This window comes from Bos mutus, chromosome 25 (assembly GCF_027580195.1).
Source record: "Bos mutus isolate GX-2022 chromosome 25, NWIPB_WYAK_1.1, whole genome shotgun sequence".
Classification (NCBI taxonomy): Eukaryota; Metazoa; Chordata; class Mammalia; order Artiodactyla; family Bovidae; genus Bos; species Bos mutus.
The window spans coordinates 22,841,209-22,854,876 of NC_091641.1; the positions used below are offsets into that span (position 1 = coordinate 22,841,209).

At 37.3% G+C, this 13,668-nt stretch overlaps 1 protein-coding gene across 1 annotated transcript in view; it reads right to left on the bottom strand.

Annotated features, from left to right (window-relative positions):
• Positions 1 to 11,520, bottom strand: part of LOC102264932 (phospholipid-transporting ATPase ABCA3) — a 214,901-nt gene extending 203,381 nt beyond the window's left edge. Inside the window, exons 1-2 of the mRNA XM_070362575.1 lie at positions 11,517 to 11,520; positions 11,165 to 11,424 (exon numbers count right to left, since the gene is read on the bottom strand). Of these exons, the coding sequence (XP_070218676.1) occupies positions 11,165 to 11,424; positions 11,517 to 11,520 (264 nt within the window). The remainder of the gene's footprint in view (positions 1 to 11,164; positions 11,425 to 11,516) is intronic.
• Between the last annotated feature and the right edge of the window lie 2,148 nt (positions 11,521 to 13,668).

Here is a 13,668-nt window from a genome sequence, read left to right on the forward strand (position 1 = left end):
CCTTGGCCTCAGCTTACTAGGTGCCAGTAGCAATAGTTCTCAGTGTATTCATGCCTTTCAGATCAGATCAGATCAGATCAGTCGCTCAGTCATGTTCGACTCTTTGCGACCCCATGAATCGCAGCACGCCAGGCCTCCCTGTCCATCACCAACTCCAGGAGTTCACTCAGACTCACGTCCATCAAGTCAGTGATGCCATCCAGACATCTCATCCTCTGTCATCCCCTTCTCCTCTTGCCCCCAATCCCTCCCAGCATCAGAGTCTTTTCCAATGAGTCAACTCTTCACATGAGGTGGCCAAAGTACTGGAATTTCAGCTTTAGCATCATTCCTTCCAAAGACATCCCAGGGCTGATCTCCTTTAGAATGGACTGGTTGGATCTCCTTGCAGTCCAAAGGACTCTCAAGAGTCTTCTCCAACACCACAGTTCAAAAGCATCAGTTCTTCGGTGCTCAGCCTTCTTCACAGTTCAACTCTCACATCCATACATGACCACAGGAAAAATCATAGCCTTGACTAGATGAACCTTTGTTGGCAAAGTAATGTCTCTGCTTTTGAATATGCTATCTAGGTTGGTCATAACTTTCCTTCCAAGGAGTAAGCGTCTTTTAATTTCATGGCTGCAGTCACCATCTGCAGTGATTTTGGAGCCCAGAAAAATAAAGTCTGACACTGTTTCCACTGTTTCCCCATCTATTCCCCATGAAGTGGTGGGACCAGATGCCAAGATCTTAGTTTTCTGAATGTTGAGCTTTAAGCCAACTTTTTCACTCTCCACTTTCACCTTCATCAAGAGGCTTTTTAGTTCCTCTTCACTTTCTGCCATAAGGGTGGTGTCATCTGCACATCTGAGGTTATTGATATTTCTCCCAGCAATCTTGATTCCAGCTTGTGCTTCTTCCAGTCCAGCATTTCTCATGATGCACTCTGCATATTAGCCATTACCAAATGTCCTCTGGGAGCAAACTTGCCCCCAGATGAGTTGCCTGCTGTCCTGGAATAAATGCCTGTCTGGTTCTACCTATTAGAAATTTAAAAGCAAGATCCCAAAGAACAATATTGTTTCCAGATTACATAACTCAGTCTCAAAATAAAACTGAGGAATATAGAATACAGAAAAATCCAAGTCTCAACAAAGTAATATTTACAATGTCTGACTTCCAATTAAAAACTTCCCAGGTATGACAAACAGTTTCAGAGTTGAGCCTAATGTCTCTACCCTTTGATTTTCACAATTCTGTGTGAACTCCCCTTGTATGAATGGGTCATGCAACTTGTTTTAACCAACAGAATGTGGCAAGAGTGATTAAATGTCACTTCTGTGATTATGTTACATAGGATTATGGCACTTGTCCCACTCTGAGGCTCTCTCCCTTGCTAAATTTGTTGATGCTGTTGGCCATTTTATAAGGACCTTGTTATTGAGGCAAATTATTGAGGGTAGTATCTGGCCAACAGCTGAAAAGAAACTAAGATATTCAGTCTTACAACCATAAGGAATTGAATTCTACCAACAACTGCTGTTGCTGCTGCTGCTAAGTCACTTCAGTCGTGCCCGACTCTGTGCGACCCCATAGACAGCAGCTACCAGGCTCCCCCGTCCCTGGGATTCTCCAGGCAAGAACACTGGAGTGGGTTGCCATTTCCTTCTCCAATGCATGAAAGTGAAAAAGTGAAAGTGAAGTCGCTCAGTTGTGTCCAACTCTTAGTGACCCCATGGACTGCAGCCCACCAGGCTCCTCCATCCATGGGATTTTCCAGGCAAGAGTACTGGAGTGGGGTGCCATTGGCTTAAAAGTGATTCTTCTCCTAGTTGAGGTTCAGTGAGTTTACATGTGTGTGTGCTCAGTTGTGTCCAACTCTTTGCAATCCTGTGGACTGTATAGCTTACCAGTCTCCTCTGTCCATGGAATTTTCCAGACAAGAATACTGGAGTGGGTTGCCATTTTCTTTTCCAGGGAATCTTCCCAACCCATGGATTGAACTCACATCTCTTGCATCTTCTGCATTGGCAGGCAAATTCCTTACCACTGTGCCACTTGGAAAGCCCCAGTGAGTCTATATCCTTGGGTAATACCTTGATTGCAATCTTGCAGAAAACCCAGCTAAGCCTTCTTTGACTTCAACACATAAAAAGTGTGAAATAAAAAAAATGTGTGCTGTTAGAAACTATTAACTTGTGTAATACTGTTAAACAGCAAAAAAATTAAAAAAAAATTAAAATCTATAAATTACACTAAAAAGTTTAAAATCTAATCTACAGATAGATTTTTTCAGATTCCTGAAAACTAGAGGGAAAAAGAAAAGGAGAAGAAGAAATCTTAAAAAGGAGATTAAAAAAGGATACATTATGTACAGATGGGCAGAAATACCCATCTTATTTGAAGCAACAATAGGTCAGATATTAAAGTAATCAAGCAAAATCATTATCTTAGAATTCTTAACACAATTTAAATATCTTTCAAAAATGATAGCAAAATAAAGACCTTGCCAAACATGCAAAAACTGAAATAATAAATCAACAGAGGAAAAGCGTTACCAAAAATAAAAAAGGAAATCCATCAGGCAGAGGAATATATAAGAAGATGTAAGACGAATCTGGACCTGCTCAAGGGAAAAACAAGACAAGAAATGAGAATGACATTTGTTGTTCAGTAGGTAAGTTGTGTCCAACTCTTTGTGATCCCATGGACTGCAGCACAACAGGTTTCCGTCTCCTTCACTGTTTCCTGGAGTTTGCTCAAACTCATGTCCATTGAGTCAGTGATGCCAACCAACCATCTCATCCTCTGTTGTTCCTGACTCCTCCTGCCCTCAATCTTTCCCAGTAGCAGGGTACTTTCAAATGAGTCGTCTCTTTGCATCAGGAGGCCAAACTGTTGGAGCTTCAGCTTCAGTATCAGTCCTTCCAATGAATATTCAGGGTTGATTTCCTTTAGGAAAGACTGGTTTGATCTCCTTATAGTCCAAGAGTCTTCTCCAACATCACAGTTCGAAAGCATCAATTCTTTAGTGCTCAGCCTTATTTATGGTCCAACTCTCAAATTTGTACATGACTACTGGAAAAACCTGCAGTCATTTTGGAGTCCGAGAAAATAAAACCTGCCACTGTTTCCACTTTTTCCCCATCTATTTGCCATGGAGTGATGGGACTGGATGCCATGATCTTAGTTTTGTAAATCTTGAGTTTTAAGCCAGCTGTTTCTCTCTCCTCTTTCATCCTCAACAAGAGATTCTAGTTCTTCACATTTTGCCTTTAGAGGGGTATTATCTGCATATTTGTCTGGAGAAGGAAATGGCAACCCACTCCAGTACTCTTGCCTGGAAAATCCCATGGATCGAGGAGCCTGTTGGGCTGCAGTCCATGGGGTCACAAAGAGTCACACGTCTGAGCGACTTCACTTCACTCACTTCACTTGCTTCATACTTTATCACTGGAGAAGGAAATGGCAACCAACTCCAGTATTCTTGCCTGGAGAATCCCATGGACAGAGGAGCCTGGCAGGCCATGGTCCATGGGGTCGCAAAGAGTCGGATACCACTGAAGTGACTAAGCATGCATCTGCATATTTGAGGTTATTGATATTTCTTCTGGCAATCTTGATTTCTGCTTGTGATTCATCCAGCCCAGTATTTTGCATGATGTACGCTGCATATAAATTACATAAGCAGGGTGACAACATACAGCCTTGACATACTCCTTGCCCAATTTTGAAGAAAGTATAAAATCTTTTTCCTTACTCTTTAAATCTTAAAATCTTTTACCTTATTATTCAAATATCTTTAAACATGTAATTGTTTTTTTAACCAAAAATCATAGCAATATATTGTGAAGAAGCAATGTGACAAAATGGCAAATGTGAATAATATAAACCCAAACCAATCGTGAAAATTACACAACTTATTACTAGAGAATTACAACTAATAAGAAAACAAAGTTAAATTGAATAAATAGTAATCAAAATGATTGCTTGTGTGCAATCTCAAAAACAACAGAATGATCGCTGTTCGTTTCCAAGGCAAACCATTCAATATCACAGTAATCCAGGTCTATGACCCAACCACTAATGACAAAGAAGTTGAAGTTGAATGGTTCTGTGAAGACGAACAAGAACTTCTAGAACTAACACCAAAAAAGATGTCCTTTTAATTATAGGGTACTGGAATGCAAAAGTAGGCCATTAAGAGACCTGGAGTAACAGGCAGGGTTGGCCTTAGAGTACAAAATGAAGCAAGGCAAAGGCTAACAGAATTTTCCCAAGAGAATGCACTGGTCATAGCAAACACCCTTTTCCAACAACACAAGAGATGACTCTACATGGACATCACCAGATGGTCAATACTGAAATCAGATTGATTATATTTTTTGTAGCTGAAGATGAAGATCTCTACAGTTAGCAGAAACAAGAGCAAGAGATGACTTGTTTGTCAGATCATAAACTCCTTATTGCAAAATGCAGACTTAAATTGAAGAACATAGAGAAAACCACCAGGCCTTTCAGGTATGACCTAAATCAAATTACTTGTGATTATACAGTGAAAGTAACAAATTGATTCAAGGGATTAGATCTGATAGAGTGCCTGAAGAACTATGGATGGAGGTGCATAACATTGTACAGGATGCAGTGATCAAAATCATCCCCAAGAAAAACAAGTGTAAAAAGGCAAAATGGTTGTACAAGGAGGCCTTACAAAGAGCTGAAAAAAGAAGTGAAAGACAAAGGAGAAAAGGAAAGATATAACCATCTAAATGAAGAGTTCCAAAGAATAGCAAGGAGAGATAAGAAAGCCTTTTTAAGTGAACATTGCAAAGAAATAGAGGAAAACAATAGAATGGGAAAGACTAGAGAGCTCTTAAAGAAAATTAGAGACACCAAGGGAACATTTCATGCAAAGAGATGCACTATAAAGGACAGAAACTGTATGGGTCTAAGAGAAGCAGAAGATAATAAGAATAGGCGGTAAGAATATACAGAATAACTATACAAGAGAGATCTTAATGACCCAGATAACCATGATGGTGTGATCACTCACCTAGAACCAAATATCCTGGAGTGTGAAGTCAAGTGGGCCTTAGGAAGCATCACTATGAACAAAGCTAGTGGAGGTGATGAAATTCCACCTGAGCTATCTCAAATCCTAAAAGATGGTGCTGTTAAAGTGCTGCTCAATATGCCAGCAAATTTGGAAAACTCAGCAGTGCCCACAGGACTGGAAAAGGTCATTTTTTATTTCAATACCAAATAAGGGAAATGTCAAAGAATGTTCAAATTACTGCACAACTGCACTCATTTCACACGGTAGCAAAGTATTGTTCAAAATCCTTCCAGCTATGTCAACAGTATGTGAACCCAGAACATCCAGATGTACAAGCTGGATTTTAAAAGGCAGAGGAACCAGAGATCAAACTGCAAACATCCATTGGATCATAGGAAAAGGAAGAGAATTCCAGAAGAACATCTACTACACTGAAGTTCTTGACTGTGTCTATCACAACAAACTGTGGAAAATTCTTAAAGAGGTAGGAATACCAGACCACCTGACCTACTTCCTGAGAAACCTCTATGCAGGTCAAGAAACAACAGTTAGAATCAGACAAGTAACAGTGGACTGGTTCCAAATTGGGAAAGGAGTACGTCAAGACTATATAGTCACCCAGCTTATTTAACTTATATGCAGAGTACATCATGAGAATAGCCAGGCTGGATGATGCACCAGCTGGAATCAAGACTGGGGAGAAATATCAATAACTTCAGATATGCAGATGACACCACCCTTATGGCAAAAAGTGAAGAGGAAACAAAGAGCCTCATGATGAAAGTGAAAGAAGACAGTGAAAGAGCTTGCTTAAAACTCAACATTCAAAATGAAGATTATGACATCCTGTCCCATCACTTCATAGCAAATAGATGGGGAAACAATGACAGACTTTTTTCTCTTGGGCTCCAAAATCACTGTGGACAGTGACTGCAGCCATAAAATTAAAAGGCACTTGCTCCTTGGAAAAAAAGCTATGACAAACCTGGACAGCATATTAAAAAGCAGAGACATTACTCTGTTGACAAAGTTGTGTATAGTCAAAGCTATGGTTTTTCCAGTAGCCATGTACATATGTGAGAGCTGAACAATAAAAAAGGCTTAGGGCCCCAAAATTGATACCTTTGAACTGTGGTGTTGGAAAAGACACTTGAGAGTCCCTTGGACAGTAAGGAGATCAAACAAGTCAATCCTAAAGGAAATCAACTGAATATTCACTGAAAGGACTAATGCTGGAGCTGAAGCTCCAATGCTCTGGCCACCTGATGGGAAAAACTGACTCATTGGAAAAGACCCTGACACTGGGAAAAACTGAAGGCATGAAGAGAAGTGGACAACAGAGGACGAGATGGTTGGATAGAATCACCGACTCAATGGCTATGTGTTTGAGCAAACTCTGGGAGATGATGAAGGACAGGGAAGCCTGGCACACTGCAGCCTATTTGGGTCACAAAGAGTCAGACACAGTTGAGCAACTGAACAACAACAACAAAATCTTTAAACAAGTTGGAAGAGATAACCATTAGAAATCCACACACATCTAACAAAAAAGTACTTCAGCCTGGAAGGACTGAAAAATACAGCCTAAGCAAAGCTTACATGCTAAGACTTTATCAGGAGGTTCATTCATAGAATAGCAAGAATGAGAGATTTAAGATGTGAAGGAAAGAAAACAAATTGAATGTAATGTATTTAGCACACCGGCCACAGGCTGATAAAAAGAAATGTATTCAAATGCTATCATTCCATTAAGTCAAATGGAAGCATCAGGCCTTAAGATAGTCCAACTCTTCACTCCACGGTCAAAGTTCAGTTGGCTTGTTGACAACTTCCCTGAGTTTCTGAGTTGGGTGAAGATTCTATGAAGCCACCGTGGATGAAAGATCCCTCACTCCATGACACAAGCTCTTTCTTTGAGCCCAGAAATGAATAGAACTAGCTCCCAATGAAGGAATAATATTTGCTATTCCAAACCCTGTTCCTTAGAAGGGAGTTTAAAACAACCAGCAATGTTATTAATAGAAGACAAGGTGATAGCAATGGTGGAGAGGCTCTCCATGAAGAAATTAGTCCAGTCATGCAAAACAGGTGAAAATAAGCAAACCCCATGTACTGGGTCCCCTACACATAACATCAACATGTATAAAGCTAAGACTGACAATTAAAAGGAAAAATTAGACAACTCAACTTAGAGGGGTGAGAATGGGTGGGAGGTTGGAGGGAGATTCAAGAAGGAGGGGACATATGTACACCTATGGTTAATTTATGTTGATGTAAGACAGAAATCAAACCAATATTATAAACCAATCATCAATCAATTAAAAATAAATAAATATTAAAAAATAATCAATAAACATAAAGGTAGATATTTAATATACTTCTCACAATAACTGACAACTAATAGATAAAACATAAATATGAACAATGTGAATAACAAAATTGATGTAACGTACAGAAAACTGCACCTTTTAGCTCTCAGCACACATTGTTTTTCAGTGAACATGTGATAACAGAACATTTGTTAAAATTGGCTATATTCTAGTCCATAAAGCATGTTTCAACAAAATTTTAAAAAACTGAAATAAAAGACCAGCACCTAGTATGTTAAAGATGGTAACAATAACCCTGTGTATGAGACAGCAAAAGAGACACTGATGTATAAAACAGTCTTGTGGACTCTGTGGGAGAGGGAGAGGGTGGGAATATTTGGGAGAATGGCGTTGAAACATGTAAAATATCATGTATGAAACGAGTTGCCAGTCCAGGTTCGATGCACAATACTGGATGCTTGGGGCTAGTGCACTGGGATGACCCAGAGGGATGGTATGGGGAGGGAGGAGGGAGGAGGGTTCAGGATGGGGAACACATGTATACCTGTGGAGGATTCATTTTGATATTTGGCAAAACTAATACAATTATGTAAAGTTTAAAAATAAAATAAAAAAAATAAACACATTAAAAACCAATATGTTTTATTAAGTTCACAATTGTGAGCTTCAAAATATGCTGAATGATCTTTGATCAAAATACAGATTATAAACATTCAAGAAACATTTTCATTCTTCTCATAGAATAGTCTGAGAATTGTATTTTCTCTAGCTTCCAAAACAGAGGTTAATGATTTAGTAAATGTGGATGTATATTAATTGTATGTGCTCTTTAGGGAAAGATTACCTATATCTTTCTTTGATATCTGTGAAGATTTCTTTATTTCAACCACATCAACTAATAGTGACGACTTCTATCGCTATTACGAAGATACCTCAGGATCTTAACGAACTGCTAGCTTTTGATCCTTAAAAAGCAACTTGTAACACTATTTTAAATTTATAATGGTCCTTGAAATTTTATAAATGCCCTATAGGTCAAAGAAAAAATTAACAAAGAAATTAGAAACTATTATGAAATATATGATAAAGAAAACATTGTATTTCAACTTATAGGTTGTAACAAAAGTTGATTTGACCTAAATTTAGAGGCTTATGTGCAAAGATTAGAAAAAAAGAAGGTCTAAAGAACTACAAGGAAGAGAATGTGGGGAAACTCAGCCAGCAGAGACTGGCCACAGAAAGCAGGAATCATAAAGGAAAAGAGTTTATTACATTAAAATTCAGAACTTTTACAAGTCAAAGACACCATTAAAGCAATTTACAGGTTGGGAGAACATACTTGCAATACATACATGACATAAAGAACTTGTATCCAAAATATATAAAGAATCAATGAAAGTCAATGAGAAAAGACACACAACCCAACAGAAAAGTGGGGAAAAGAGTTTTGAATACACACTTCACAAAAGAGAAAATCCATGTTGCCAAAAAGCATGTGAAAAGGTGTTCAACATCATTAGTTAACAAGGAAAATTAAATTAAAAGCACAATGAGTTCACCGCTATACTCTTTCCAGAATGGCTGAAAGTTTAAAAGGCTAATACCACTAATTGTTGGCATTCTTATGGAACAAGAGTAACTCTCTTACGTTATTGATAAGAGAATGAATTGGCACAAACTTTAGAAAAAAATTTCACTTTATTTAACAAGATTGAAAATATGTATATTTTATACTCCACCAATCTTAATCTTAGGTATATATCCGACAGAAAAATGTGCACATCTTCACCAAAACATGTCCTTCAAAAATAAATAAATACATTTAAAATACAAAAAGTATAAAAGGGAATATTTCACTGAGAGGAAAACTATTGCTAATATATTAGCATATATCTATTTTTTTTTCTCTGATACACATGCTTTTTGCAAAAATGGGATGATACCTGCATTGTTTCAGGATATGCTTTTTTTCATTTAACATTATATTGGAGGCCTCTCAACTGTTACTGAATAAACCTACAGCTTCATTTAAAAAAAAATATTCACATTGGCTTACTGTAATAGGCCAATACTTGAACAACTAAATATTCATCAGCAATAGTGACAAATCGTGGTATAGTCATAAAGTATAACACACAATAATGAAAATGGCCAAATTGCATCTATATGGAAAACATCAATAGCTCCCCCTGAAACAAAAGAATGGCTGTTGTATGATTCTATTTAAATAAAGTTTTTAAACCAGGCAACACTAATATACAATTTTAGAATTTAAATAGTAACTATTTTGAGAGAAGAGAGATGTAGTTATTTAGGTGGGATGCAAAGGGGTGTCCAGATTACAGGCAGTATTGGGTGGAACCACTACTTGGGTGGAACAGTAGTTGTGTGTTCATGTTTCAAAGATCTGTACACATTGGTATGTATTTATTTTAATTCAAGTTTTTTAAGTGAAAAATTAAATAACAAATAATTTAAGCTACATGATCAACATTTGTGTAACAGGTCCTGGAGACACAGAGAGAAAATTAGTAAGCTGAAGTTTAAAGTTGAAAACAGATTTCAAGGAGATTATTCACTAAGTAGGAAAAAAGAAAAATATGTGGTAGTCAGAGAAATGGCTAGATGACTAAAAATTAAAAGAGCTTGAAGTAGAAAATGACATTTCCAAAAATGGAGGGAAAGGAACAGAATGTATGCTGGTTGACACACACTGCACACAGGGAACAAAGGGAATGGAAAGATAACTAACCATTGATAGCTACATAATATTTCCTACTGCTACTGCTGCTAAGTCACTTCAGTCATGTCCGACTCTGTGTGACCCCATAGACGGCAGCCCACCAGGCTCCCCATCCCTGGGATTCTCCAGGCAAGAACACTGGAATGAGTTGCCATTTCCTTCTCCAATGCATGAAAGTGAAAAGTGAAAGTGAAGTCGCTCAGTTGTTTCTGACTCTTCGCGACCTGCAGCCTACCAGGCTCCTCCATCCATGGGATTTTCCAGGCAAAAGTACTGGAGTGGGGTGCCATCGCCTTCTCCGATAATATTTCCTATGTACTAGCAATTAAGATCTCTTTAATTATCACACAACTCTATGTGGTAAGAGTATTTTTACCTCCATTTTACACATGAGGCCCGGAGAAGTTAAGAAGGTTACCCAAAAGTTACAGGGGTAGGAAATGGCAGTACTCAGGTGCTACACGTACTATAGTATACTGATAAGACAGGTTTCAAGCCTGGGTGATACAGAGGCTGATACATGGCAACCTACTCCAGTATACTTGCCTGGAGAATTCCATGGGCAGAGCAGCATGGTGGGCTACAGTACAGGGACGCACATTAATGGATAGATGGATAAATTAATGGCTTTCTCTCTGACTTTAGAGCCACTGCTCTTTATAATATGATCTTAATTTGACTTGATATTAAAAAGATTCTCAAGTCTTGGAATTGAAGTATATATTAGGGTCATATAATTTATAAGCTTGTATGATTATTTCTCTTTTGTTCATTTTATTCCAAAGAAGATTTAGGATATTTAATATATGATTTCTCTTCACAGCATTCTTATCAAATAGTCAATAAAATTACAAGCCAGATCAAGAATTTAGATAAAAGAAAAACACCAGCAAGTTGATAAATGACATAGTATATATATTCTATGCCCAATCTATATTTGTATATTGCTATTGTGTTATAATCATTCATTAGTAACAAAGGTATAGACATAGTTCAAATCTGTGCATAAATCTGTTCCACAGGCCCAAAATGAAACAAAGAAAGTGAATTTACCTTTAATCTGGTTTCCTTTTCCATAACAATGGTCCTGATAAGAGTAAGTTCAGTTAGAGAAAATATAAGTAAAACTGCTAAAGGGAAGAGAGATAAAAAAGAGAGAAAAAAATTATCTTTATAATAAGTAGGGTATGGAAATCTGCTAACAAAAATGTTGACATTTGCAAATAGCATTTCCGCAGCTCTGCCATTATGGTACACAATGATGGCCTTATCTAAGGCATGCTGCACAAGCAGGAATCCACCTTTGTAGTAATCTAAGTGAAAAAACAAAGATTGCCAAGTTCAGTATATTAGGAAACAGCAAGGCAGACACAGAAGTCAATTCAGGTAATTCTAAGTTTTTAACTCATAAAACAAAGCAAATTCACAAAACTTATAACAGTTTGGAATATAAAGAGATAATAAATAGAATGGAATTGCATTACCACCCTTCCTCAAACTAAAATACTTGCATCCAAATGTTACAGTTGGTTTATGTAATATTATCAGTCAAAAGAAATGAGAATTCAAGGAAATACCAGATATACTTTTCTTTAAAAAAAAATTATTTTATTTTTATTTTTTTAATTGAAATTTATTTATTTTAATTGGAGGCTAATTACTTTACAATATTGTATTAGTTTTGCCATACATCAACATGAATCTGCCATGGGTGTACACGTGTTCCCCATTCTGAACCCCCCTCCCACCTCCCTCCCCGTACCATTCCTCTGGGTCATCCCAGTGCACCAGCCCCAAGCAACCTGTATCCTGCATTGAACCTGCACTGGCGATTCGTTTCTTATATGATATTATACACGTTTCAGTGCCATTCTCCCAAATCGTCCCACCCTCTCCCTCTCCCACAGAGTCCAAAAGATTGTTCTATACATCTGTGTCTCTTTTGCTGTCTCACATACAGGGTTATCGTCACCATCTTTCTAAATTTCATATATATGCATTAGTATACTGTATAAACTCAAAATGGATTAAAGATCTAAACGTAAGACCAGAAACTATAAAACTCCTAGAGGAGAACATAGGCAAAACACTTTACGACATAAATCACAGCAGGATCCTCCATGACCCAGAATATTGGAAATAAAAGCAAAAATAAACAAATGGGACCTAATTAAAATTAAAAGGTTCTGCACAACAAAGGAAACTATAAGCAAGGTGAAAAAACAGCCTTCAGAATGGGAGAAAATAATAGCAAATGAAGCAACCGACAAACAACTAATCTCAAAAATATACAAGCAACTCCTACAGCTCAACTCCAGAAAAATAAGCGACCCAATTAAAAAATGGGCCAAAGAACTAAACATACATTTCTCTAAAGAAGACATACAGATGGCTAACAAACACATGAAAAGATGCTCAACATCACTCATTATCAGAGAAATGAAAATCAAAACCACAATGAGGTACCATTTCACACCAGTCAGAATGGCTGCGATCCAAAAGTCTACAAGCAATAAATGCTGGAGAGGGTGTGGAGAAAAGGGAACCCTCTTACACTGTTGGTGGGAATGCAAACTAGTACAGCCACTATGGAGAACAGTGTGAAGATTCCTTAAAAAAATGGAAATAGAACTGCCTTATGACCCAGCAATCCCACTGCTGGGCATACACACTAAAGAAACCAGAATTGAAAGAGACACATGTACCCCAATGTTCATCACAGCACTGTTTATAATAGCCAGGACATGGAAGCAACCTAGATGTTCATCAGGAGACGAATGGATAAGAAAGCTGTGGTACATATACACAATGGAGTATTACTCAGCCATTAAAAAGAATACATTTGAATCAGTTCTAATGAGGTGGATGAAACTGGAGCCTATTATACAGAGTGAAGTAAGCCAGAAAGAAAAACACCAGATATACTTTTCTATACTGGACACATGCATAGAAATGAATTTTAAAACAAGATATGACATGATTCCATCTACAATAGCATTGAAAAGAATAAAATACATAGGAAGAAACTTAACCAAAGAGGTAAATTACTTGTACACTTAAAACTACAAAGCATTCCTGAAATTAATAAAGAAGACACAAATAAATCAAAAGACATTTGTGCTCATGAGTTGGAAGACAATATTCATACTAATCAAGAGTTTTCTACAGATTCAATATAATCTTTATCAAAACCCCAAATGCATTTTTGTAGAAATAGACAAAAATCCTAAAATCCATATGAAATTTCAAAAGATTCTGAGTAGCCAAAATAATCCTGAGCAAGAAAAACACTTGTTCTTTTAAGCTGGAGGACTCGCATATCCTGATTTTAAAATAAATTAGGAAGTTACAGTAATCAAAAGAGTATGGTATTGGCATAAAGACAGACATAGAGACAAATGGAAAACAACAGATGACCCAGAAATAAACTCTCATATATGGTCAAATGATCTTTGTTAAGGGCATTGGGCAAAAAAATACAGTCTCTTCAAAAGAAATGGTGTTGGATAAACTGGAAGTCCACATGCAAAAGAATGAATTTGGATCCGTACCTTATA